The following is a 26,205-nucleotide window of genomic DNA, read 5'->3' on the forward strand; positions in this document are numbered from 1 at the left end:
GATTGCAAGTAGTTTAAAATTATGTACAAAAATACACGTTAAAACTGTTCATTGACTAGCAGGATTTCCTGAGGAACTTCCGGTTGTTTGACTTGGGGACACTGCGGGAAGATTTTTAGCTTCTGGAAAACAAAGAGTTTCAGATGATTGAATATGACCTGAATCACCATATGCTCTTCGAAGGGTTTCTGTGATTATCTTCATATCGTTTTCAATTGTTTGTGACCAATTTTCCACATCTCCGATTTCCTGCAAAACAATAAATCTTTTAGATACCGGGGTAGATATATACCTTCAGAGCATAGTTCAAGCCTTCCGTGATAAAAAGCCACTGCTCCGTTTGCTTTGCTAATGCCGCTGAATTATTCTCAAAACGTTTTGCTTCCACATCGAGACGTTTTTGGTTTCCGTAAGCTTGGGCAACTCTGAAATTTAGTTTTTTTTTCAATCTGATTGTATTGGAACACTTACTTAGCATTTAGATGGTCCACAACTGCAGTTGATAAAGTTTGAGCAGCCACAACTGCTTCGTTTTTCAGCTTTTCTAAAATTGTACTTTAAATTCCTGCAATTCACTTCTCAGTTTCTTTTTCTCACCTTGTATTTCTTTTCGAAGGTGTTGCTTCTTGCTGTGCTCTTTTAACATATTCGTTAACTGCGACATCTTACTGAAAACAAAAATTGTAATCAACGGAAAAAGCTGTCCCAAGTCAAAATTAATCTTAAGCTTTAGGAAGAGATGGAAATCGGAAGAAACACAGAATAGACATATCGATTCCGTAGAGAGCGGTGCATTGCGAGAGCCAGTAACGAGGAGACGTAATGAACCACTGCACCCCTCGTTTGAATGATGTGGGAATAGACACTTACGAAAGAATTACACAGTCTTTCCATACCTCTGATCTTCGACAAAGTCCAGAACAGTAGGAACTGTCATTGACTGAATTCATTTGAAATTCAAAATGTAATCCGCTTCCGTTTTACTCGTGAAAGTCATCGATTGTTCTTTCCAAAACGTTTCACAATCGAATGATATGACTGTCAGCTACAACCAATCTGTGGCTACTTCTAGGCCATGGACCTTTCTTGCTCTAATCTTCAGGTGAGAAAGCTCGAAATGTTTTACTAACAGAGCAGAGCGGTTCAGGTGGCGTGGTTCGGTGTGGAAAGCAATTTGGATTCAGTACTCTGTGTGGTTGGGGCTGTATTTTCTAGTGTCTGCAATTTATCGATTCATACTTCAAGACTATCAACGGCTGATTTTTGTTAAACTTGTTGATTACACAAGCGCTCGACTGTCTTATGTTCCGTTGGATTGGATACTTGGATTCTTTATTGCTGGAGTTCTCCGTAGATTCTGGTATCTTTATGACATCATCGGATTTATTGATAAGTAAGGTCTTAGTAGAATATAAGTAACTTAAAGGAAGTATTTCATATTCCAGCATAGCTTGTTCTACTGCGACCTACATTCGAGGAGACAGTGAGCGAGCAAAACAGTATCGTAGAAACATAATCCGATATTGTGAGCTTACGCAAGTTCTTATTTTCCGTGACTTGTCGATGAAGGCCCGTAAAAGATTTCCAACTCTTGATACAGTTGCTGCTGCTGGTTTCATGATGCCTCATGAAAAAGCAAATTTCGATCAGATTCAATACAACTATAACAAATATTTTTTACCGTTCAACTGGGCTTGGGCGTTAGTTTATAACGCAAGAAAAGAGGGGTTGATTGAAGGAGATTATTATGTCACAGTAATTTCCGAGGATATCAAGAAGTTCCGTACAGGACTCGCTTGGGTTTGTAACTACGACTGGGTTCCACTTCCTATTATTTATCCAACAATCGTATGCTTGGCAGTTCACATGTACTTTTTCGTATGCATTATGGCTCGACAATATGTGACAGGGGCTGAAAATGATCCCAATATGGTGAGAAATTCTGATCGAGAATCAACTAATTAGACGTTTCAGATTGATTTGGTCTTTCCATTCATGACAAGCATCCAATTTGTCTTTTATATGGGTTGGCTGAAAGTTGGGGAAGGATTGCTGAATCCGTGGGGTGAAGATGACGATGACTTTGAGACAAACATGTTAATCGACAGGAATCTCGCGGTAAAGATTACAAAAGAAAGTCTAATTGCAAAAGATTACCAGTATTTTAGATGGGACTTAAAATTGTGGACGAAGGTTACGATAAAACTCCGAGACTAGAAAAGGATGCATTCTGGGATGACGCATGGGTACCATTGTATTCAGAAGCTAGTGCTCATGAGAAACGATATCATCAGAGACAGGGATCATTGGCACATATCAAGTTCGTCTCCGAGAAAAAACAAGCCATTTGTACGTTTAATGTTTCAGATTGAGTAGGTCAGTCTCACAAGTTAGAATGGTTCCGAGGGATGGAAGACGAGCTAGTGTTGTCAAAGAACGAATCGTGAATGTGAAACCGTGAGCGAATTGATATTTCTGTTTGAATCTTTTTTTCTGATATTACAGAGAAGAGACTAATGACTCTAGAGGAAACGGAATTGGTGATATCCTGCGGCCGTCATCTCTTCTCAATCTGATGAAGCACGCAGCCTCTTCACATAGTTTGGAGAGACAGCAAAGTCCAGGAAGCTTCCGAATGGATACACTATCGCCGACTTCTCCCACTGCGGAGACGACCGGAGATAAAATTGATAAGAAAGACTAGATAAATTATTCTTGGACGATATCCTTTTTTGTTATGTGGGAATGAAGAACTCTATAAGACATGTTGAAACTCGATTTATTTCGAATCAGAGCTCAGAACGCTTTGAAGAGAATCTCGGTACGGAGGGACAACTTTGCTTCTCAAGCAGAAATTATAAAATAACGATTCTAATTCTCTTATCCTGAGACAACTAACCTAGAAACAATCGTATAGACAGAAGAAATTTGGTATATGGGGAGGGGGACAATACGTTTATTACACTCATAAAAAACAAAAAAGATCGAAACAGTGCTTTATTTCTTGGCGGCGAGAGCGAGCTTGATAAGTCCTTCGGTCGAGTGGGACTTCGGGCGTTCAAGTGGGAGTCCCATTCCTCTGGCCCAGATCAATTGTGAGAGGCATCCGAGGGCTCGCGAAACTCCGAAGAGGACAGTGTAGAAGGACATTTCAGTCATTCCGAAGTATTGTAGAAGCACACCGGAGTGAGAATCAACATTTGGCCATGGGTTCTTGGCTTTTCCTTGCTCAAGAAGAATTCCTGGAGTAATCTTATAAAGAGTTGAGACCAGCTTGAAAAGATCGTCATTTGGCAAGTGCTTGAGGGCGAATTCACGTTGGCATTCGTATCTTGGATCGGTCTTTCTGAGAACGGCATGTCCGTATCCTGGAACAACTTGTCCACTCTTCAAGTGCTTCCACACCCATTCCTTAAGTTGCTCTTCGGTATAATTGAATCCAATTTCTCCAACGATCTTGTTCAAGAAAACGAGAACCTGAAAATGATAAATTAATTTTTAGACCTCCTAAAGATAAACTCACTTCTTGGTTAGCCAATCCGTGGAGTGGTCCAGCGAGTCCAGCCATTGCGGCGGAGAAGGAAAGGTATGGATCAGAAAGAGCCGATCCAACGAGATGGGAAGTATGAGCTGACACGTTTCCTCCTTCGTGGTCGGAGTGGATAACGAGGTAAAGTCTCATGAGCTCGGCGAAAAGTGGGTCATCATATCCAAGCATGGAGGAGAAGTTAGCAGACCAATCCTTCTTTGGGTCAATGACGCTGACAGCGGATCCATCACGGTACAAGTTGCGATAGATGATAGCGGCAACAGTTGGCAACTTTGCGAGGAGATCCATCGAGTCCTGAAAATTTTTGTCATTTGTTTGTTCGATGGCAGCTGTTCTGCTGTTTTTTGTTGCTTACCTCATAAGCGTACTCCCAGTAAGAAGCCTTGGCGACTCCTCTAGCATAAGCTCCAGCAAACTTGCTTTCATTGTTCAAAGCAGCGATGGCGGCAATGAATTGTGCCATTGGGTGGAGGTTATCTGGGAAGTTGTCGAGCATGCGGACAACGTGGGTTGGAAGGTCGGCACGAGCGTTCCATTCCTTGGTAATCGCCGCGGTCTGTGCTTCGGTTGGGACATCTCCTGTACACAAAAGCCACCAAATAGCTTCTGGAAGTGGTTCTTCTCCTCCCTTGGCCTTTGGAAGGAGCTTTTGGCATTCTGGAATGGAGTACCCACGGAATCGAATTCCCTCCTCTGGATCAAGAACGGATGTTTCAGTGACCATTCCCTTCATACTTCTCATTCCTCCGTAGATCTGTAATGAAACACTCATCATTAACAAGGTACTCTATTTTATACGAAATTACCATGTCGATGTTGACGCTTTGAACGACGGTGTTTCCATGCTCAGCACGGAATGACTTCACTTTGGCGTTATGGGCTGGAATTTTCTTGGAGAGAACCTCCTTCAAGTTGGTGGAGCCATCTGCAGATGTGGAAAGTGGAGCGACCTGACACACCGGGATAACTCCCTTTGTGATAAGTCTGCGAAGAGCCATTCCGGAGAGAGACATTTTCTGGTTGGATTAAACCTGCAAGAAGTCTTTGAAGCCAGCACATACATTTGATAAAATCTACGAGGAAACCCGGAGAACACGCGTAAATTAGAAAGATATCAGTAAATTTATTGTTTTATCGCAAGACGATAGAGATCATAAATTTTGTGAAACTTTGCAACTGCATTGAAAGGTGAAACAATCTCTCACAGACTTCGCTCGTTCGAAATGAGGACGGGCGGCGCGCAGGCCGCACACTTTGTTCTTTTCTTCTCTAAACCTCACTCTCACGCTTCGGGGAAAATGAGTGTGGCAGTGAGTTTTGATGGAGGTCAAAAAGAAAGATTATGCATTCTTGGGACTTTTTTGATGAAGGCGAAATTCCGTTGTGAAAAACACCTGAGGATACGTACTGTTACGTTTCATTCTAAATAAAAATGAAATCTTGGTTTTTTCCAAGTGGCACAGGAGGCGCGTCGATGAGCACCACTCCGATAGAAAGATAGGAATCATAACGCGCAAACTGTGACGTTTTGTACACAGCCTAACCACGCGGCACCCCTTCAAAGAACGATCAGAGTACCAAAATGACACGAGGCCACGAAAATCAAGCAAAAGGCGCAAAGAACAATGAAGAAATATCACTGGAGTGGTTATAACACCGTTCAAGTCCATATAATTGTTAAACATAGAACATATAGAAGGTAGTTTGCACATTTCATTCACACGGTAATTCAAAAAAAAAAACATATCAATCGGTAAAGTCGTAAGTATGGAAATGAATCAGGGCAGATTTACACGCGGATTGAACGGCCTCATCTTCAGAAGTCCCATGTCCAGAGAACACTCTGGTTCCAGGGTCTGGTAATTTTTTCCTTTGTTGCTCTTTTTCAGCCATGGCTTTCATAAGTTCTGGTGTTTGTGTGTGTTCTGCTCCCATCTGCAAGTCATCCGAGTCCGGAGTGTCAGGACGACATATCTCGATTTGAAGCAAAATTTGGTGGATTCCAAAATTATTAACTGTTGGGAGTTTGAAATCCAGAGTATATTCTGAGAAGCGAGCTTTATCCGAAAGTAGATCGATTAATGCAGATTTTTTATCTTTGGTGTTGAAGACTTCATTTCGAATACTAGCGAGGTGCTCGTCTACTTCAAGCTCTTCGAACTCTGTCGCTAAAAACCATTTTCGATTCTTATGAAAACAAATCGAAGCACTCACACAAATCGAAGTTTTGAACTGCTTCAATCCCTTCTTCCAAACTCTTCAGCATAAGCCAGGCAGCAAGATTTTTAGCGTGCTTGATTTTCGGTTTAATTCCTCGCGTTTTTTGGTTTTTCATCTGTAATTTTCCTGATATTTATCCCTTTACTAATAGTCGGAAAACTCACACTGCATGTCACCATGAATTGAGAGTTACTTTCTATTTTACAGTCGTCGTAGCCAGGACCCTCCAATTTCAGCTTTTGACATTTCTCTTGCAAGGCTCCCACCCAGTTTTTGCCCCCATCAACATTTGGTGGGAATTCTTTGACAGTAGGGATTGATTTGTCAACTTCTTTTGCAGTAATGGAAACTCCTCGTTTTGTATCTTCTTGTGGCCTCTCAACTATCGCATTTCTAAACACATAATATTAAGTTAACTGGGCAAAATCCTTGATAGATTTACACATTAGCACGAGCTTCTTCATCAGTATCTCCAGGAATAAAAAATTCTACTCGTTTTCCATCGTTTATAAGTTGATGAAGATACTCGAGAGCAGCTTTCTGCTTTCCAGCTTTCTTGCTGCTCGCACGAGCTTTGACCGTTTTTCCTCTCAATGTCAAGGTCATTTCGAACTCTGGGCCGGATGTGCTGGGGATTTCTGCGCATGACCATGAAGGCGTTTGTTGATATGCTCCTTTGGCTCCTTCTTCAAGAATCATAAGCGGAGTTTTTCTCATGAATAATTCTAAATCATCTTTGCTTTTCGCAGCCTTGCTGATTTGTGTAATTTGATTATCGCAATGCGACGGTCTCAAAGGGGTATCTGATCCACAGAAGACCGATTCGAATGTGAGGCCACTGATGTTCGACATCTGAAAATTATATAAGAGAAGCATTCGAGGCGAAAGAAGAGAAAACAATTGAGCCTGTTCAATTCATAAATATCGAAAATCAATACTGAAACGTCATTTTAACAACAAAGCGATTTTTTAAAGTTGCTCACAACAATCATTATTTTTATTTTTTGAAGTTTTGCCGTAAGCGAATCCATCGTGCCGGGACCAAAACTACGGTAACAGTTGTTTCAGCTGTGCGATGTCGGTGTACTCCTCTCGGAAAATAGTATTTTTTAGTGAGCAGTGGGTTTTTGTCGTTTTCACAGAATGTTTAACTAAATTTATAGTTATAAGCTAAATAATTTTTTGATGATATTAACATTTTCAAGGAGGAAAGATTATTATATTCAAGCTCTTGATGTTTTCAGTGAATGTTTTGGTCGCGCGTCCAATTCGCGGCACGAAGAAGAGAAGATAGCCGACCGCTTTATCGAAGAATCTTCACCAATCGTCGACTAGATATAGCTCACAAAGGTAAACGGTCTTTCAACTTTTGTGACCGTACTTCAACATAATGTTTTTATTAGTGAAATCAGTGTTAAACAAGTTTAATTACAGTTATCGTCCGTTCGATTCTCGGATTTCTTGTCTTCAGCACCTCGTATTGTGTTATCAACGCCGGAATTTACTATAAGTGAGCATTTTGTGTTGTTTTAGACCTTAATTCTCATCAACGAGATTGCAGATTCGTACGGCCGATTCGCCAAGAAGAACGAGAAATTCTTGAGAGAGAGCTAATTGAGGCAGACAAAGCGGGATTTGCTTTCAAAAAGTGAAATAATCGTGTACGACGCTGATATCTAATTCAAACTTTTCAAAAATGATTCGACCATTCTCACGGGTTCTCGCCACACTTTCCTCTAAGTGGGAAGGGCTTTTCCTCATTGGCTTTACTGGTGGAGCCGGTTTCGAACTTTTCAAAATTCATTTCTCTTTCAATGGTAAGTAGTTATTTTTATTTTAAAAAAAGAAGAAGGAAATTCTCCAACTGAAGCTATTGTTTTTCGGAAAGTGTGAAATTCCTTGGAAAAAGTACCTTTCCAGTTATGTCATTATCATCCTGTAAAGTGTGTTTCTTCTTTTCGAAAATATTTATAAATCCAATCAAAATTTTAATGTTCAGGTGTGGATTACTATAGCGTCCTCAAAAAGCGACAATTACAAAAGGAACTTGATGCATTCGAACGACAGCTAAAAGATCTTGATACAATCATCGCCACCGGAAAACCACAAACGTTTTAAGTTTCTGTATAGAATAGTTCATCTCTAGGTTATGTAATAGGTCGCTTTACTGTTAAAATTCTTGTTTGTTGTCTATTCTCATAATTACTCTTGTTTCTTCCATTTATTTTTATTAAAATATTTGTCATTTTCAATATTAGACCGCTTAATAATTATGGGACAACGAACAACTAAATAATTAAACATTCTCATAATTAGGGAAGAGGAGCAAGTTGTTGTAGCTGCTGAAACTGGGATCTCAGTTGACGTTGCTTTTCAGCCAATCGTTCCTGACGTTCTTCTAAATCTTGCCTTCGGTCGTTCATCTGATCAGGACCTGGGGAAGCTCGTCGAGCGACATCTTCTATCAAGTTGCGAAGCTGATCTGGAAGCTCTGGAGGTTTCGAAAACTTCTGCCGAACATCTTGCACTGAAAACCGACTCGGAGGACGTGGAACACTTCCTGGATCACCGACTTCTTCGAGAACATTGTCAAGAACACTGACAGGTGACTTCGGAGATTCTTTGTATTCGTAGAGAGGAGCCACTTTAACAACATTTAATGGAGTATTGACAACAGGAGAACTACTTGCAGCTAACTGGAGAGATTGTGTCAGCTGAGACTGCTGAAGAGGTAGTGGGGGAGGTGGAGGTGGTGGAGGAACAGAAGAAACTTGAAATTGTTGAGCAGGTGGTGTCGATGGAGGAATAGAAGATGAATGGAAGTGATGAGCTGGAGGAGTTGGTGGAGCTGAATGACTTGAATATCCTTGATTAACTGGTTGTTGCATTGCAATTGCTTGAGATACAGTTGGCTTCGGTGGTAGACGTGGTGTTCCATTCGTTGGTGTTCCAGCTCCAGAATCCGTTCGTTCAACTCCTTTCTTTCTTCTTTGAATTGTTGGATCTTGTACCATTGCCAACTTTTTCATTGTCACCATTATATTGGCCAAAGCTTTGCAACGACGAAGACTTTGGTCAACTGCTGTATTTTGATCACGGATGAACTTTTCCTCTCGAACAACTCGTTCCATATCTTTCTTTATTTGCTGTTCAATTGACATCTGAATCGGTGGGAAGTCAGCTGAATATTGAGTAGTTTAATTAAATGAGCGTTACTCCTATTCACTTACTTTTCAAAGTTGCAGCAAGTCTACCAATATTTGTTAACTTCTCTGTCATATCTTCCACTTCGCTCATTCTTAGTTTCTTTTGATTCGATAAAACACATCCTCGTACTGATTCTACATTCGTCTCGAAGCTTCTGAAATAACATAATGAATATCCAGTCTATTCTTGAAGAAGTATTACGTAAGTGAATGCAATAAATCTGCAAGTCGGCTCGCATGTTCATTTCGTTGACTTTCTGCATTTTTATCCAGAGTCGAATCGTCTCTTCCTTTATTCAGAACTTCCGTCATTGTCGTTACAGGACCTCCTCTCATTCTCTCAGAAACCAATCGTCCTATCTTATCTCCGGCTTCTCTTAACAAAGTGTTCCCAGTTTGAGCATTGACCTAAAAACGGTTTCGTTTTTGTAGCTTCAACGTTGTCGATTAACCTGTGCAGAACTTTTGAGTTGCCTCAATTCATTATGAGTCTCTTTTAGCTTGTTACGTAAAATAGAAAGTTGATAGGCGGTGTGAGAAGAAATTGAATCGGATAAAGAAGAGGCGGGTTCTTCGGATGATTCTCGAGCATTGTCAGGGTGCATGGATAGAATCTGGAGTGATTGGGATATTAGTGCAAGCGGGGTGGATAATTAGAAAATGAGAAAAGTGCAGTTTAGAAGAGGACTTCGAAGTGTTCGAAAATAGGATTCTAGTTACCTCTCGTCGAAGTTCAGCCATATCTCTTTGTGTTGTCTCACTCATTCCCTTACTGACAAGAGCGGTGTGAACTAGATTTGATAGACCGGCGAGTTGCCTTTCCATTGTTTCCATTCGTACTCTGTAAAATAAAATACAAAAAACGCTTTCAAACTTCAAATGGAACGCTTTAAAAACGACGCAAGACTCCTTCCAACTCACCTGGATTCTCTATCAATAACTGGAGTAGCTGATCCTGATCGTGTGACACTTCGACTATCATGACTGCTCGTATCCGAATTATATGGATCAGAATAGATGTCATAAACTGCTGGTTTCGGAACAATATTACTGTGCATATAGTTTACACTTGGAGCAGCCATTGCAGATGCAGGTCTCAACATTGGGATCATTCCACGTCTTCCATCATCTTGTTCAGTTTCAGAGTGATAATCTGGTTGATCCAAGTAGCCAACTGGTGACATTACACGAGTTTTTTCTCTCAATCGAAGAACTGATTTATTTTTTATATCTCCTGGATCCTCGAGCTCATAGAAAAGTGCACCTTTTGTTGGTTCTTGAATGTAGATTTTGACGTGTGGCTGCTCCACAAATGCTCTATTCACGTTAGGAAATGTTCGAACAAACGACATTTTCACTTGGTGCATCGAGTGCAAGTTTCGTGGCAAAAGAATTCGTTTGACCTCATCGTTCGCTTGCAGAAAAACTACGTTCATATCATCAAGATGTCTTGCAGTTTGAGAATCCGAAGTTCTGAAATAAAAGAGTTATTAATATGAAAGTGAACTAGTTAGCTTACAAATGAGAATCTGTTCTGCTGACAGTATCGTATCTCTGAATAGTTCCATAAACTTCTGGACGAGAACTCGAATAACTGCTAGGCAACGTGGAAACTTCACGTCTTCTTTCATCGTATTCCAGATTTTCCTTCTACAAATCTCAAATTCGGTTGAATAATTGGAATGGTTCGATTACCTGTTCTCTCAAGCTTTGAAGTACTGAAGTGGCTCTGGAAGGAGGTTGAACGAAACGAGAAGTTTGAGAATCAAGCTGTCTTCTGAAAATTCAGAATGAAAAAAATATATCCTTCAAAACCCACTGATTGTCGATTGGATCGATTCGAACTTTAACATCATCTGCATATCTCCAGTCATTCGTTGGCTCCTCCGGGGGTATTCTCCCGCTCGAACCTAGAATAAAAACATGTTTGAAAGTCTTAAAATAATTGTCGGAAATCAGTAATCTACTCAAGCGTCACAGTTTCTCTAATTTAATAGTATTGCCTAACAACGAACTTGTCAGGTTCTTTTCTGGACGAACTGTTCCAATAACTCTAGCTTCTCCCCCATATGTATTAGTTGTCCAATCAGAAGGCGTTCTCTCTTTCATATAATTATCATTTGTTCGTTGTTTTGCCACATCGTCAAATCGAACATTTCGAGGTTTTGAACTCGCTGCTTCCGGAATTTCCTGTGGTTCCGGAGCTATAGTTATTTGAACGGCCTGTGTGGGTTCTGGTGTCTTTCGACCTCCGAGAATACGCGGACGCCAACTGAATAATGGCATTCTCTTGATTAGGAAGAGAACGGTCTAGTTAGTACCCTGAAACGGGAAATTATCTAGTTGTTTGAAAATTTGAAGAGAGGAATAGATGTCAAGTGAAAAATGGGCAGACGGACAATGATTGGCAAGTTATTTTCATTTTTGTTTATTTTTTGTGCAAAGTTAGATGAGCATGTGCTGCAAAAAATATGAGTCATATAAGAAAAAGAAACTTCGAAAGGATTAGCGAAAAATTTATAAATTTTGGGAATGAGTGACAGATTAGAAGACTTTCCATCATTCTAGGAGAAGATACAGTACCGGTCAAAAGGTTGTAAACTTTGGCGGTTTTCAGTTGAAATTGTCAAACTTTGAGAACGTGTTATGGTAATACAGATTGTCTCATTAAGTACATTTTTGATGTTTTATACAGATCAAAAGTAGAGCTTCATTTTTGTAGTTGACAACTTTTTTGTACGGACGCTTCCTAGCAAGTTATAAATTTTCCAATTTCAGTGTAAAATAGTGCGATTTTTGAACTGTCGTCTGAAAATGATTATAACTCTCTAGAGAGTGTCAGTGCAAAAAAGTTGCCAACTACAAAAATAAAGCTTTATTTTTGATCTGTATAATTCATCAAAAGTCTACTTGATGGGACAATCAGTATTATTATGACACGTTCTCAAAGTTCAACTGAAAACGACCAAAGTTTACAACCTTTTGACAGGTACTGTAGTTGTTCTCATCTGGGCCATGTATGAATTTGATCAACCGTGTTTTTAACTATCAAAACACTAAATCTACAATAATAGTTTGCGAAACACTTTTGTATATTTGGTCTCATTTACAGATGATTTGAAAAAGAGTCTCATCCAAAAATAGTGGTTATTTGAAAGTTTCGTTGACTTTAAACTTATCCACAACTACTTATTGAAATCAGGTAATCTACACTTCTCTCAATCGTTGACAAAACTGAGTAAAAGAGAAAGAGGAATAAAAGAAAATTGATACATGGAATAACTAAAGTGCACATGTACTAAACACATGTTCTAAAGAACATCTGTGCAACTAAAGTACCCTTTTGGGTGATCATTGGATAACAATATGAACATGTGTAACTACAACAACTAAGAAGACAATTCAAAGAACAACTAGAAATCAAAAGCGAGGAGAAGAGTAAATCATATGTTCACATAAATATGAATCCTTGTCATAAAATCTCAAGAGTCTTCGGGAGGAGAAGCAAATTGCGAAAGTCTAAGTAAAATGTGCAAAAGCACGGTGTAATTGTATTCGAATACGACAACGACAGAACAGACGATGAGAGATTTTGAGAGGTTAGAGGCCATCAGTGGAGTAGAGAATTGTCAATTGATAGAGATGAAAGAAGCTAGACTGTTACAACAACATGAATCCTCTTGGTCCCGATCGCCTCGCCGCGCGAGTACTAGATAATAGGACGAGGGGATGAGGCAAAACGACGAGTGAAACTAAAATTAAAATCAATCGGATATTGAGGGAGAAGAGCAAGAGAAACGGAGATTCTTTGGAGATCATTTTTCTTATGTCATGGATTGATTTTTTAAAGATTTAAAGTTGTTATTCTAAGTATCTGACACTCAAGTTGTTACCTCACAGATAACTCTTCAAAAAAAGAGTTCATTTGATTGTTGATCTACACTAACCACGTTCACTTAATAAATTACCAATCCACTTGTCGAGTCGTTTCATTTTCGGTGGCTTGTTGTTATGAGTTGAGTGGCCTAAAGTCGCTGGAGGTGTCGCCGATCTTTCTGAAAATGAGATGGAAAATTGATAGATATTCTTTTGGGAAGATATGAAAAATGTATATTTTGAAACCATTTCAATATTGAATCAGGAATGAAAAGGGGAAAAAAACAAATCATAAATTGATGAATCTCACCTCGTGTCGTGAGCGTATGTCGTGGTTGTCGAAGATCTACTGAAGCTGGTCGATGGAATCTCGGATCACCATGAAACTCACGGGAGTCCTGAAAAATACTAATGGATCTACCCACGAAGAAAACTTGTACCATTTAATGCAATTTAATTCTATTCACGAATGCAATTTAATGCATTTTTTGCATTTTTGTGCCATAAAAATGCATTATTTTGAGTTCGTGGGTAGGCAAGTTTTCTTCGTGGGTAGATCCATAAAACTTTGTATGTTACAGTATGATTTCCGGTTATATGTAGTAACCGTGAGTATTTATCATACCCCGAAAAAGGTCAGATTACTGTAGGGTACGGTAGGTGTAACAACTCGAAGATCGAATTTTTCTATTTTCTTTTTCTGTTTTTGAAGAAAAATGAATTCATTAACTTTCATTTCAAAAAGAAACCATTATAAAAATGAACGCAATCATAATCGACTTATAGTTATTCACGAACTAACAAAAAGCAACAAATGATTTGTAGTAGGCCCATTACTTATTCAAAGTTACATTTCAATTATTTAGAAATATCTATTTTCATAAATCATTTCTAGATTCCAGTTCACACTCTTCAGTCATCTTGTCTATAGACCAGACGACAGTGAGATTACTGTAGCTACAGTAGTCATGAACGACTTTGGAAAAGAAAAGGGACGTTCCGGAAATCACTTTTCAGAAGCTACACATACTACCTAATTCGATTGAAGAACTTCTAATGAAAACATATATCATCCACCGTTTTAAAACCGAACTAACCTGTGAGCATGATCTCATAATACTCCTCGATTGCCTGGGCGGAGCAATACATCCAAACATTCCGAACCAGTAAAGTAGGTTTCAAAAAAAGGTAAATCGACAAAATATTTATAATTATAACAACTTCGGTAGCTCCTTGAAAAAAGACAGAAGCTTCGTTTGCCGTATGCGCGGGAGAGAGAGATGGCCGGTTGTGCTTGCTCCGCAGCTCTTGAGGCTGAGACATATTGAGAGGAGAAACAGTGCAAATCGGACAGAGACGTTGAATGTGGCTTAGTGTTTGAGAAAGATTTCTTTGTGTGTGACCAGTGGCGACTTTGGAGAAAGAATTGGCAAATAAATGACACAAGAACCTCAGGAGACTAAGAATCTTCTTCGCTTTTCGTTTTTGTTTCATCCAAAAAATAACTTGGAGAAGATGTCAATGTTTCATTTTCAAGCTAGAATAGAGATCGAAATAGGAGAGAGATCCGACAGTAATTAAGGTTGAGAAGAGATTATCTTCTTCGGGAAGTAGTTTTTGAAGTGATGAGATATCGAACGGTTTCGTTTGAGGTGCTTCTCTGAAGATGTGGTTTTGACAGATGACGTCGTGTTCTTCTTTGTTTGCAACAATACGATCTGATACAAAACGGTGATAAGCTTCCATCGGACAAAGAATATCACATCCAGGAAGACGCATCTCGCGAGGATTTGATAATGTGGAGTTACGGTAGAGAATCTGGAAAAGAAAGACAATTTATGAGAATTCTGACTTTCGGACAAACCTTCACATATTTTCTCTGATTGATAGAATGAAGTTCCACAATCAATGCAGCAGTATATGGGACTAATTGGTGATCCGATATTCCCAAACTATACATCATTGAGGTTACTGTAGCATCATGTGTAGCATATACAATGAGCTTCCGTCCACTTTCTTTCTGTTCATTCATGTCTTTTGTGACTTGTCCGAGAAGATAGCCAGTTCTCATTTTGGATTTCTCATCAGAATTGAATTCAATACTTCTGAACTGTCGTTTCAACTCGGTAACATTTGAAAGAACAAGATTAACCCAGTCGGGTTGAGGAACTCCATTTGAATACTTCCTATGAAGAACATTGAAGACGTCAGAGATTCTAGAACCATCCAAATTCCATCCAGTCTTTTTAGAAAGGAATGCAAATAGATCTTTATGTTCAGAATCAACCAAAGTTGTCAGTTGTTTCTTATCATCCTTCACTAATTCATCAACTCGACGGCAATGGACACTGTTTGGTTTCAGCAGCTGAAATACTCTATTTATACAATTATAACAGTTGATATTTATACAATTATAACAGTTGAAGAGGACTCACCAAATCATGTTTGTAGTGTGAAAAAGTGTGTACTGGAACAATGTCATCCGGAAATAATGTCTGTGTAATTCCAATTGCCGTCTCAATACACCGATCTTTATCACTTGATCTGATCAATGTTTCTTTTCGATTGAATTGATTCACGAGTCCCGAATAGCGACTTCTCAAGAATGTTCCGACTTCTTTCGCTTGTTTGAATCCCCGTTGTGTCAACTGAGAATATCCACGTGGAAAGTGTTTGGATACTTCGAATGTTGGCTCATCCAATGGATAAGTGAAGGATGGAGCTCTGTCTCCATGTCTGAAAATAGTTATTATATGATATCATATGTTATGAAACATTGGAAAAAGGGAGTCACTCTTATCAGAAAAAACTCGTCATAGCGGAAATGTGATGACTCAAAATGAGTGGAGAATTTTTTGAGTATCGAAATCTGACTGGCGAGTCATCTAGGATAGAACAAAGCTCGGAGAGATCCTTCACGCTAACTTCAGAAACAATTATTTTTAAATCTGTGTTTCCAGGTTTCTATAACTTCTTGGTACATATATGATTTCTCAAGTGAAATGCCTTTTTTCAATTCTCTCCTAACTTTAGAAACTCGAATTAGTAGAAGACTAGATGAAAGAAGGATCAAAATTTAGAAAAAACCTCTATTTGATTTTCATTTTCTTTTTAAAAAAAGTTGCGAAACGACTCAGATGTAAAAAAAAGAATTAGAACTCACCTGACGAGAACTTGAACCATCTCCAGTTCTGCATGAACAACGGAGAAATAAAGAAACAAGAGTCGATAGAGCATATTGTGTAACTTTGTTTTTGATGAGACGAGGCTGATTTTTGTGTTACCATGACGGTCTTTTATAGTACAGAAGTACGTTCGCACCGCCTCATTAGGGTGGAGTGATAAGAGAAAACGAAACCAAGTTGGGGAGAAGAAGACAGCTGTGTAAGTGTCAGTGACAAAGGAAACCAGCTCTTTGTTTCTGTTTCGATTGTGTGAGTTGTGACTATGGTCGGTGTTAGAGCACTCATGGTGTGAAAGCATTCGGTTTTTTCTCAAATCAGTAAATGCTTTATCAGTTGAGACGAAAGGAGGGACAGAGAACAAATGATGTTCACATCATGAGTTTTCTATTTTTAGGTTATAACACAAGAACGATAAATAGATCAATAAATAAATAAATGAATGGGAATAGCTCAATTATAAAGGAAGTGTGATGATAGAAGAGTAGATAAAAAAGAAAGCCCGGAAGTTAAAATTTTTCAATATCATTGTTTAGTAGTGTAATCGATTAGAGTTTATATTATTCTTCCATTTTCTCGTCCTCTGTTGGCTTCTGTTCCGCATTGTGGCTATCAGGGGTTTTATCCTCAGCAGTCTCAGTATTATCCGTTTCCACACTCTCATTTGGCACACTGTCGTTGCTTTCGACTTGTTTCTCCTGGACAGTTTCTTTTTGCTCTTTGTTTCGTCCTCCTGCCTTCGGCGTTTCCTCCATTACCAAATTCCTCAACAGAGGTGCAGAATTCGCTGAAAAATTAGTGAACACAATGAATGATTACATATTAATGATCATCGTCTCTTACCATTCTGTGTCGCTGAATCAGTTTTGTTCTTCTTATACTCTTCGTATGCGGCTGTGAGTTTCTCTTCCCACTCTTTAACAGTCTGTTCGAACTTATCTTCGTCTACCACTGGTTTCTCGCTGACCACCTTCTTCAATTGCTCTTGGAAATCATCACTTCCTTTTTCAATAGCTCTCTTTCTATTATCATGGGCTCTCTCCAGTCTGAAAAATGAGATTTATGAGTTGTTCACACGAAATATTGGACGGACTTTGTCAATTCTTCTTCCAGTTTACTTTGATGTGTTCCCAAAGAAGCAGCTTGTCTTTTCAGCATGTCCATTCGATGATGAGGAACGACCTGAATACATTCTATTATTCTCTCTTATTGATCATTTTGTAAAAATTGGCATAGATTATTTGTAAAAAAAAAGAATACCGTTCTCGTATCGGTGACGATGCTTGGAGAGAAAAGATCACTGACGAGTCGGTTGTTTCTTTCATATCTCACTCCCGCCAGACGTCGAGTGCTCATCTCATTACCACCATCATCTTCATCCACCGGTTGAATAACGACTCCTCCGGCATCCATTCTATTTCTGGACATTTTCTCGTTGTTTTTCGCTCGACTCTAAAATTTATGAATTGAAAATGATCGAAAAACCATCAAAGCGGTACCTTGCTCATCATGAAGTTCGACATTCCATTGCCTTGGAAGTTTTTCATTTGTTTATCATAGTCAGCCTAGAAAATTATACGGTATTGAGATATAAGTATAATTTATACCTTCTCTAACTCATATTCATGCTGAAAAATTGATCTTTCCGCATCAGTCGTCTCCAGCCACATCTTTCCGACGATTTTCCCGATATCCCACAATTGAGCATCCGGATTTTCGGCTCTCACTTTCGGCCACATTTTGCGACTGTATCGCATATAAGGTTGAAGGGGACGATCTGGAACTTTGGGGCCACGAGATGACATGTCTTGGAACTGGAAAAATTTAGTTAGATATGCTTTGAAACGGATGGCTAACGTTTCTTGCCGGTGTTGCCTGCGGATGACGGAATGATGACATTTTTTACCTGTAATAAATAAAGTAATAAAATTCGTAAAATATGCTCAAAGTATTGTTGATTTTCATCCACTTTTAGTTTTAACGGCCGTATTACAAACACCATGAATGCAAAAATCAATATATTCACCAATTCAAAACCCTCCTATAGGGATTTCGATAGAGCGCATATGCCAGTCGATTCCGTTACGTATACGCAACGGCCGTGCACCATACAGGAGACCATGCATAGTATTCTTATGCGGTGAAAAATCGTGTATAGGGAATTCAACCTCCAGTAGAACTGAATTTAACGTTATTGTATATTGTATTGTATTTTATTTTATTCATTCAATAAACATAAAGAGAGAGAGAGAAAAGTGGGGACAAAGAAAGTTCGGAAGGTTAAAATAATTTAAACAGAGGGAAAAGCCACATTAATAAAGAGGATGTAAAAACCCGTCGCTAGATCGAGAACTTGTGAACAATGAACACGAGATTCGATTCTTTTGGGTATCGAAAATGAGGAAGGGAGCATAATACAAGAGCGTGCCACTGAAAAAGAATAAGTTATGAAACAAGCACATTTCAAACAGCGTGTGTCACAGGAAAGAAATATGACAATTATTATAGGACATTATGAACGAGTGGTTACCAGCTTTTCGCATGATCAGATCAGAAGTGGATAGTACACGCGAAAAATCAAAATGAAATAACGAATAAGTTACTACCTATAAGAACAGCGAAAAAGAAGAAAATAAATATCCTATAAAATTTCGGTCATAATCAATTAAGTTGGGCTGGATAAAAGAACAGAAAACAGTAAGTTATAGTTCAAAACCAACAAGTTGAGGGTGATGCATTTTTGCCTTATAGCGCCACCGTAATTGCCCGGAATTCCGAAAATGGAAACCAAGCAAATGCGACTCCAATGAAGAAGAGAGCCGTACGGGAAGAGCCAACAGTTAGGCAAAAGAGAGAGCAGCACACAACGTAACGCGACACACACACGGAAAAAAGGCGAATCATAAAAGTGAAAAGACTCTAAATATTAGAGTTCAGGAACAACGGCACACTCCTCGGAGCAACCCACTTCCAAGTCAAAGTAGATAGCGACGATGAGTTACAAAAGCAAAACTGGTTTACGATAAATAGAGTCTTTCGCATATTCTTAAAATAAGACCATATTTTACGAAAACTAACATGAATAAAGTACTTAATAAACGGTTATTGAAGAAATTAACTAATGTGCTTGCTTAAAAAGGAGTAGAGAAAAAAGAAAACACAGGAGATCCGGAGTTAAATTAACTCCACCAATCTTGCTGCGGCTGAGCACGCTGTGTCTGTTGCTGACGTCCTCCGCTTGATTGGAATCCTCCACCACCTCCTCCGGAGCGCTGTCCACCACCGAATCCTCCGCTTCCACCTCCATTGTTGCCGCCACCGTTTTGATAACGATGATCGCGTCCTGAAATATTATTTTTGAAGCGAGAAAAATTCTCTAGCATTAAAGACTTAATTTAAAATACTCGACTTTTAATAAGAACAAGATCGTGAGCAAAGTCTGCATTCCTACCTCCGAAACGTTGTCCGTTTCCACGTCCACCACGGCCACGATATCCTCCTCCGCTTCTCATGTCTCCAGACATTCCTTCGAGCCAATCGGGGAGTTCTTGGTTCGCTTCAACAATCAGATCCATCAGCTCACGGGCGATGTTCCGATTTTTGTCGTTGAAGAAGGAAGTAGCCAGTCCAACGTTTCCGACACGACCAGTACGTCCGATGCGATGAACATATTCATCAACATCCGATGGAAGATCGTAGTTAATAACATGTTTCACATTTGGAATATCGAGACCACGAGCAGCAACGGCAGTGGCAACAAGAATTGGGGCAGTCCCCGTTCTGTAAATACACTTTTTGTAAAGTCAGATTGTTTAAAAACTACCTGAATAAATCGAGATGTTTCTCTCTTTCGAACTGCTTCAAATCTCCGTGAATAGTCACTACTTGGTAGTTCTGACGACTCAGATAGTATGCCAAATCGGAAGCTCCTCGTTTGGTTTCAACAAAAACAAGAGTCAAAGAACTATCACCAGTGGCATCAAGAAGATCCATCAAATAAGACCGCTTCTCATCTTCCTCAACCCAAACTATTTTTTGCATAATGTTTTCTGAGGTAGATCCAACTCTTCCAACAGCCAAAAACACGTAGTTGGGCTTCAAAAAATCTTGTGCAAGAAGTTGAATTTCTTTTGGGAAAGTAGCAGAGAACATTGCTGTGACACGCTCTTCCTTTGGTGGCATGCGGTTGAACTCGACGATTTGCCTGATCTGTGGTTCGAAACCCATGTCCAACATACGATCTGCCTCATCGAGAACCAAGTAACGGCATCCTTCAAGCCCGATAAGACCTTGATCCATCACATCGATTAAACGACCAGGAGTTGCAATGAGAATATGACAACCCAACTGAAAATAATAGTCACAATGTTGAACGAAACGACAATTATACTCACTCTCAACTTGTGAATCTGATCTTTGTAGTTTTCACGTCCTCCATAAAGAAGTGCTGACGTGATTGGAGTGCGGTATGCAAATTTACGAGACTCGTTGTAAATCTGGAAAAGTATCAAGAATAAGAAACACTGAAAGATAAGCTGCAATTACTTGAAGAGACAGCTCACGAGTTGGTGAAAGAACCAGTGCGCTTGGATACTGCTTCTTTCTTCCTCCAGAACTGGTAACGGAACGATGCACGGCATCTGGCCCATCTTGCAGAATAGAATTGACAAGTGGTACAAGGAAAGCTGCAGTCTTTCCAGATCCAGTTTGAGCACATGACATCAAGTCACGCCCACTCTGTAGAGCTGGAATAGAGTATTTTTGCACTGGTGTTGGTCTATCGTATCCGGCAGTTTTGATATTGTCTTCGATCCATTCGTGAAGACTGAGATCAGAAAAGAGACCGATGGGTTGTGGGACGTCGTCTCCTGTAGCTTCCACTGGAATCTCTTCGTATTTGTCGAAGTTGATTCCGGAGAGCTGCCCGGAGAAAAGTTCCTGCTCGGTGCGTTCGTCTCTTGGCCCACGGTTTTCCCATTTCGATGTTCCGCGTTCATTTCTGCTAGGAGCATCGAGATTATTCCAGCGAGTGTTTTGGCTGCAAATTCAAAACTTAAACTGATTACAAAATAGGTTGCTACACAGGAATTCTGAAGGTACACTTACGAATCTCCTCCGTTGTCACGACGATCGCTGTTGTATGACCGGCCTGAACCTCTGTTATCGTATCCACTATCACGATTGTTAAATCCACGATTGAAGTTTGACCCTCCATCTCCTCTTTCCTGACGGTTGTACCCGCCACGGTCTCCTCCGCGACTGCTGTCTCCACGGTTGCTGTCGCCTCGGTTGCTTTCACCGCGGTTACTGTACCCACGGTTTCCACCACTGTTGTTGTAACCACGATCGTCAGAACCACGGTTCCCTCCGCCATAACTTCCACCTCCACGGTTATCGTTGTATCCACGATCGTATCCTCCACTGTTTCCGCCTCCACGGCGGAAACCGCCGCTGCTACCACCGCGGCGTTCATCGCCTCCTGATGTTGCACTCGACCCATCTCCTCCGCGAAGATGCGGTGGCACGTAACGTCCTCCTTTGTTTAGAGCAGCATTTCCACTGCTTCCATTGTTCGATTGGTTATTTTCCATCAAAAAACAGCACGCGCAAGTATGCGATCAACCCTAAATACAAGTATTAAGAAAATCCATGAAGTGGGTAACAACAAAAAGTGAGAGAACGAAAATATCATAGGCGCCTGCGTGAACACTAGTTCCTAAAAAGTAAAAAGGTTAGAATAGTGGTTACATCAGAAAAGACGGCGAATGCGAAGCTCGCGTTTCTCGCACTCGCCCGAGTCCGGATGGAAAAGCAGAGAGGAAAGAACACAACGGAGACGCAGAGAATGCGTGGCGCACCACCCTATCGATTTTTGTTCCGCCCATCCAGGCGAGCAGGACAAAGTCGATATTTCAACAACTTAATCGGTGCAACTTGAAAAGTATATATTTTGAACACGGGTGAAAACCAAAGTGAAGAAATAAAACGCAACAAGGGCAGGAGCGATTAAATTAAAGGAATTATGTTTCGCAATAGAGAATTCTGATCAATGAACAAGGAAAGTAATATTAATGGCTCTTTTCTGGGATCCTCATTTCGCAGAGGAACTAAAAAGAAGAAATAAACCGTCTGTTACCAAGGATAAAACTAAAGTAGGCCACACAGTAATCGACATGGAAACATACGCTGATGTGCTTCTTCAATCAACTATATGCGTTCTCAGATAATTTTGAAGCTATAAATTAATTCATGAAATGTACTAATCAAGAAGTTAGTGAAGAAAAACCGGAAAAAAAATAAAACTGAGAAAAACGCAGTGTCAATCCAACAGCATGCACTTTCGCGTGGCGGTGTTTGCAGACTTTTGAGCTCTTGTCAACCGTACCCCAATTCAAAATTTACAACAAAAAAATATCATTTCACGTGATGTTTTGATACACGACATACTTGAAATATAGCGTAAAATATTATAAATATTCAGTCGTGAAAAACTGACAAAATTAGAAAGTCTCTCGCCCCCTGCCCTCAGTACGAAGTATATTTGACACATACATTTATATACTAATTGCAACTTTCAAAAATATCAACAATTTGACTAGATATTTCCAGAAGAAAGCATTGAAACATGAGTAACATCGCCCCTGATCAACCCATTGATGACTTTCTGAAGAAACATCCGAATAAACGCATTGTATTCATAACGGTATGATGAACATTCAAAAAGAAGAAGTATTACTGTCGGTTTCAGAGTGGTGGAACTCAAGTGCCCCTGGAAAAGAACACGGTTCGATTCATTGATAACTTCTCTATGGGAACCCGTGGAGCCTCCAGTGCAGAGTGAGATAGGTCATACAGGCAAATTGAACCAAACATAAGTTGCAGATACTTCCTTCGAGCTGGATACGCAGTCATCTTCATGCACCGGGAGGAGTCACTGAAGCCTTTCTCCCGCCACTTCCCCAACATTTTCAACTCTTTGACTCTAGATGAATCAGACGAAACCGTCGTCTGCAAGATACCAAATATTGCAAGCATTTTAAAAGAAAAAGTAAAATACGAAGAAGCGATTTTGTATATACCGTTCAAAACATTCGACCAATATATGACACGACTCGAACAAATATGCATTCATCTGAATCCACTGGGATCACGAGCGATGGTTTATCTTGCTGCCGCGGTTTCGGACTTTGTAGTAACAGAACTAGTAAGTGGAAACTCTAAATTCAAGATATCATCCAACCGAATGAATTGCAGCCGACGCACAAGATTGCGAGCAACTCCGAACTTCATCTTGCCCTTAGTGTTGCACCTAAAGTTATTGAGAAAGTTGTCAACTGTTTCGTTCCAAAAGCATTCATTGTTTCGTTCAAGGTATCTTGAATTTGAGAAAACTGTTATCAGTTGCATATTCCAGCTGGAGACGGATGAAAGCAAGTTACTACCAAAAGCTAAAGCCGCGCTTTCCAAATACGGTCACCAGCTTGTAATCGCAAACATGCTGTCAACACGGAAGCACAAAGTTACACTTGTTCGTAAAGACAGAGAAGAAGGAGAAGAAATCAATCTTCCTGTTGATAATACAAACGAAATCGAAATAGAGTCTATTATAATCGATCGTGTCGGCGCACTTCATCAAGAATTTTTGAATACAAATAAATAAACGTATGACTGGTTAAAAATTATTTTCACAGAAAACAATACGCACATGAGATCTAAGTTAAAACTGTTTATGGTTCAGGCATCGGAGGTGGGCAACGTTCTTCAGGATGTTTCTCAGTATGAAGTTTTCTTAAATCTCCAGATTCCACAACAGTCGCAGACCGAACAGTTGAAGAGTTGGCAGCTGCCGGAATCTGAGAAGAAAACAATCTGCACGATCAAAAACAGGAAACTCACTTGGAAAGCGAACATTCCATGCTGTGCTGGAGCTCGAGGAGGCATTTGACAAACTGGTGGCATTGAATCATCACGTGAAATCTGAGAAATATCTTCAGAAGATTCTTTGATGTGTTCTGTTCGCTCGAAAGAAAACAAAGACCCAAACATCAAATGTTGCACAACGGGAAATTTCTTCAGTACTTCTCCCTCATACATTTTGAACATTCCACTGTTTACTTTTTTCCAGTGAGGGACAGCAGAAATGTTCCATAACTGATTGGAATGTTCATGAAATGGCCCGGTTTTTGTTTGGTTGATGAAGTTCACAGCATCCAGGAACAGGCTTATATGTGCATTAGCTTCGACAACAGTTGATTTCAAGTAACTGTCAGGAACCAAACTTTTTGAACCTGAAACGTTACTAATATTGTTTTATAGTTAGAATGATTTATAACACACCAATTAATTGAGCGCTACCGAAAATGAAGGGAGCAAATTGAAAATCATCAATTGCATGAACGCCTCTACTTCCTGCGGGTTCCATCTTGAACTTTGTCTGTAGGTGGCGACACACTCTTAGATATTTATTGAAAATACGTAAAACCAGAACTTGATTATCGTGGTCATTGAATACTCCCAGTTTTTGGAGACAGAAAATGAAGATAAGGAAGTTTGCTTCGTGGCCGGACCCATAGTCGATCCTTGTAGAGTTTCCGAACGACTCAGTGAAGTATGGAACTAATTCAATAAGAGCATCATGAGTGTTAGAGGGGAGAACATTTTTCAGTAGCTCCGGTGCTTCCTAAAATGTTTGGTACGGAAAAATCCTAAACTGTGAAATTACCTTGCACAATTTCTCGTAAAAATGCCTGAATGCCTTGTTTCCGAACCTTTGCTCTGATATTTCCTCCAATGGAATTTCATCAATCCACTTCTAAAATTTAGAGTGTTTTGCTATCCACAAGGTGCATCTCAAACCTCAAGACCATCTAGCATTTCGATGAAATCGATGACTAACTCGTTGCATCGTAAATCTGCCGTTGTGTGGACACCAATCACCGAATCATTGAGACGGTGCAAGAATGCCAGATATTCTTCATAAGCCTGTACAGATTTTGTTTTAAACTTTAACGAGAGACAGGTTTACCTTCGAGAAGTACCAAGGATTGAGATCGAACACATTTTTTATCATCTTTTCAGGTGCGACGAATGCATTTTCAGTCATTCTTTCTGTAAAAAATTGAAGATTACACTTTCATCGATTTTCTAGTTGTTTTTATAAGCATGTTTATAAACAGTCACACTTTATTTTGAACTTTTTGCAAAAAAAATTTGTCGAAAAAATAAAGTTGCAAACGTGCTCTGTAGCGCTCTTGAGTGTATGACATTGAGGAGCGTTTTATGCGTCAAAAGTGTATTGAGACGCACGACGCAAGGCTCGCGCTGCGTTTTCAACGGATACTTTATTGATTTTAAAAAATAGTTAAATTTACTGTACTTAAAATATACTCTCAAGAATAATCACGTAAAGTCTCTTGTCCGTTTGTTAAAATTATTATTTTCAGTAATGCCTGTCCAAGTTGAGGTTCCCCCAACCACCTACGAAAGACTTCAGCAATACAAGGCAAGTTTTTAATTTTAAGCAGCGTATCTTATCTGAAGTTTTACAGGAGAAGTTCTCCGATGCTCTCCGTCACCCAGACTCTCCAGACTGGTACAAAAAGGAGACACACGAAAGTGTGAAGAAGGATCTTCTCTGGGCAGCTCCTTATGACGCTAGATTCCCACAAGTGAGTGTTTTAAAATTAATATGAAAAGCACCGTAAAGCAGCTGGGTTTCATGACTATTAATGCGATCTTAACTAGTTAGATGGTTTGTTTTTTTTAATTTTCTAAGTTATTGTGATCTTATTCCAGAAATGTTCTACTTTTCAGGTCCGTAAGCAACGTCAATGCTTCGCCTATTACGTTGACTTCCATCGCTGTAATGAGTTGATGGGACAGGACTACAAGCCATGCAAGTTCTTCCAGAACGTTTACAAGGTATGAGAATATTATTTTCCCGAACGTTGATTTAATCGGTTTTCAGGACTTCTGCCCTGGATTCTGGACTGAGAGATGGGACGAGCTTCTTGCCGAGGGACGTTTCCCGGCTAAATTCGACCGCTAAATGATTATCGTTGTAATCGATTGTATTCGAGCAGGCGTTTTATTAGTGCTGATATTCGATAAAAGTGTCACTTGAAATCAGTTTTTATCATATGTTTGCGTTGTGGGACGCTGAAAATATCTC

General features: G+C 39.7%; 14 protein-coding genes across 14 annotated transcripts; 5 read left to right on the top strand and 9 right to left on the bottom strand.

Moving 5' to 3' along the window:
* Positions 1–48: 48 nt before the first annotated feature.
* Positions 49–937, bottom strand: GCK72_009613 (uncharacterized protein; the record flags this gene model as incomplete). Its single annotated transcript, XM_053727458.1, has 6 exons — positions 49–122; positions 168–249; positions 293–425; positions 472–544; positions 598–668; positions 897–937. The coding sequence occupies 6 exons, from the start codon at positions 935–937 to the stop codon at positions 49–51; spliced, it is 474 nt and encodes a 157-aa protein (XP_053587035.1).
* Positions 938–1,034: 97 nt separating this feature from the next.
* GCK72_009614 (uncharacterized protein) lies at positions 1,035–2,704 on the top strand (the record flags this gene model as incomplete). The annotated part of the gene is made up of 7 exons (XM_003112885.2): positions 1,035–1,102; positions 1,148–1,393; positions 1,446–1,932; positions 1,975–2,118; positions 2,169–2,320; positions 2,368–2,457; positions 2,506–2,704. The coding sequence occupies 7 exons, from the start codon at positions 1,035–1,037 to the stop codon at positions 2,702–2,704; spliced, it is 1,386 nt and encodes a 461-aa protein (XP_003112933.1).
* Positions 2,705–2,997: 293 nt separating this feature from the next.
* Positions 2,998–4,563, bottom strand: GCK72_009615 (uncharacterized protein; the record flags this gene model as incomplete). Its single annotated transcript, XM_053727459.1, has 4 exons — positions 2,998–3,477; positions 3,524–3,844; positions 3,906–4,304; positions 4,357–4,563. The coding sequence occupies 4 exons, from the start codon at positions 4,561–4,563 to the stop codon at positions 2,998–3,000; spliced, it is 1,407 nt and encodes a 468-aa protein (XP_053587036.1).
* A 733-nt stretch (positions 4,564–5,296) lies between these two features.
* On the bottom strand, positions 5,297–6,622 carry GCK72_009616 (uncharacterized protein; the record flags this gene model as incomplete). Its single annotated transcript, XM_003112806.2, has 4 exons — positions 5,297–5,718; positions 5,765–5,885; positions 5,935–6,163; positions 6,213–6,622. 4 exons carry the CDS (start codon positions 6,620–6,622, stop codon positions 5,297–5,299), a joined length of 1,182 nt encoding a protein of 393 aa, XP_003112854.1.
* A 395-nt stretch (positions 6,623–7,017) lies between these two features.
* On the top strand, positions 7,018–7,422 carry GCK72_009617 (uncharacterized protein; the record flags this gene model as incomplete). Its single annotated transcript, XM_003112804.1, has 3 exons — positions 7,018–7,120; positions 7,205–7,280; positions 7,332–7,422. The coding sequence occupies 3 exons, from the start codon at positions 7,018–7,020 to the stop codon at positions 7,420–7,422; spliced, it is 270 nt and encodes an 89-aa protein (XP_003112852.1).
* A 44-nt stretch (positions 7,423–7,466) lies between these two features.
* GCK72_009618 (uncharacterized protein) lies at positions 7,467–7,888 on the top strand (the record flags this gene model as incomplete). Its single annotated transcript, XM_053727460.1, has 2 exons — positions 7,467–7,587; positions 7,770–7,888. 2 exons carry the CDS (start codon positions 7,467–7,469, stop codon positions 7,886–7,888), a joined length of 240 nt encoding a protein of 79 aa, XP_053587037.1.
* A 194-nt stretch (positions 7,889–8,082) lies between these two features.
* Positions 8,083–11,262, bottom strand: GCK72_009619 (uncharacterized protein; the record flags this gene model as incomplete). The annotated part of the gene is made up of 10 exons (XM_053727461.1): positions 8,083–8,951; positions 9,001–9,131; positions 9,179–9,384; positions 9,429–9,590; positions 9,697–9,817; positions 9,898–10,449; positions 10,496–10,626; positions 10,672–10,753; positions 10,796–10,886; positions 10,992–11,262. The coding sequence occupies 10 exons, from the start codon at positions 11,260–11,262 to the stop codon at positions 8,083–8,085; spliced, it is 2,616 nt and encodes an 871-aa protein (XP_053587038.1).
* Positions 11,263–12,918: 1,656 nt separating this feature from the next.
* On the bottom strand, positions 12,919–14,009 carry GCK72_009620 (uncharacterized protein; the record flags this gene model as incomplete). Its single annotated transcript, XM_053727462.1, has 3 exons — positions 12,919–13,031; positions 13,163–13,250; positions 13,950–14,009. The coding sequence occupies 3 exons, from the start codon at positions 14,007–14,009 to the stop codon at positions 12,919–12,921; spliced, it is 261 nt and encodes an 86-aa protein (XP_053587039.1).
* A 361-nt stretch (positions 14,010–14,370) lies between these two features.
* On the bottom strand, positions 14,371–16,089 carry GCK72_009621 (uncharacterized protein; the record flags this gene model as incomplete). Its single annotated transcript, XM_003113054.2, has 4 exons — positions 14,371–14,670; positions 14,717–15,217; positions 15,288–15,588; positions 16,016–16,089. 4 exons carry the CDS (start codon positions 16,087–16,089, stop codon positions 14,371–14,373), a joined length of 1,176 nt encoding a protein of 391 aa, XP_003113102.2.
* Positions 16,090–16,594: 505 nt separating this feature from the next.
* On the bottom strand, positions 16,595–17,933 carry GCK72_009622 (uncharacterized protein; the record flags this gene model as incomplete). Its single annotated transcript, XM_003113073.2, has 7 exons — positions 16,595–16,821; positions 16,878–17,080; positions 17,128–17,216; positions 17,295–17,486; positions 17,534–17,599; positions 17,642–17,848; positions 17,892–17,933. 7 exons carry the CDS (start codon positions 17,931–17,933, stop codon positions 16,595–16,597), a joined length of 1,026 nt encoding a protein of 341 aa, XP_003113121.2.
* Positions 17,934–19,213: 1,280 nt separating this feature from the next.
* Positions 19,214–21,625, bottom strand: GCK72_009623 (uncharacterized protein; the record flags this gene model as incomplete). Its single annotated transcript, XM_003113280.2, has 6 exons — positions 19,214–19,377; positions 19,486–19,814; positions 19,858–20,381; positions 20,429–20,530; positions 20,580–21,072; positions 21,141–21,625. The coding sequence occupies 6 exons, from the start codon at positions 21,623–21,625 to the stop codon at positions 19,214–19,216; spliced, it is 2,097 nt and encodes a 698-aa protein (XP_003113328.1).
* A 1,034-nt stretch (positions 21,626–22,659) lies between these two features.
* GCK72_009624 (uncharacterized protein) lies at positions 22,660–23,694 on the top strand (the record flags this gene model as incomplete). Its single annotated transcript, XM_053727463.1, has 5 exons — positions 22,660–22,737; positions 22,783–22,871; positions 22,917–23,238; positions 23,289–23,405; positions 23,449–23,694. The coding sequence occupies 5 exons, from the start codon at positions 22,660–22,662 to the stop codon at positions 23,692–23,694; spliced, it is 852 nt and encodes a 283-aa protein (XP_053587040.1).
* Positions 23,695–23,761: 67 nt separating this feature from the next.
* On the bottom strand, positions 23,762–25,137 carry GCK72_009625 (uncharacterized protein; the record flags this gene model as incomplete). The annotated part of the gene is made up of 6 exons (XM_003112797.1): positions 23,762–23,887; positions 23,931–24,322; positions 24,372–24,714; positions 24,757–24,846; positions 24,891–25,016; positions 25,060–25,137. 6 exons carry the CDS (start codon positions 25,135–25,137, stop codon positions 23,762–23,764), a joined length of 1,155 nt encoding a protein of 384 aa, XP_003112845.1.
* A 342-nt stretch (positions 25,138–25,479) lies between these two features.
* On the top strand, positions 25,480–26,082 carry GCK72_009626 (uncharacterized protein; the record flags this gene model as incomplete). The annotated part of the gene is made up of 4 exons (XM_003112978.1): positions 25,480–25,536; positions 25,583–25,702; positions 25,848–25,955; positions 26,002–26,082. The coding sequence occupies 4 exons, from the start codon at positions 25,480–25,482 to the stop codon at positions 26,080–26,082; spliced, it is 366 nt and encodes a 121-aa protein (XP_003113026.1).
* Between the last annotated feature and the right edge of the window lie 123 nt (positions 26,083–26,205).

The sequence above is a fragment of the Caenorhabditis remanei genome, chromosome III (genome assembly GCF_010183535.1).
Source record: "Caenorhabditis remanei strain PX506 chromosome III, whole genome shotgun sequence".
Classification (NCBI taxonomy): domain Eukaryota; kingdom Metazoa; phylum Nematoda; class Chromadorea; order Rhabditida; family Rhabditidae; genus Caenorhabditis; species Caenorhabditis remanei.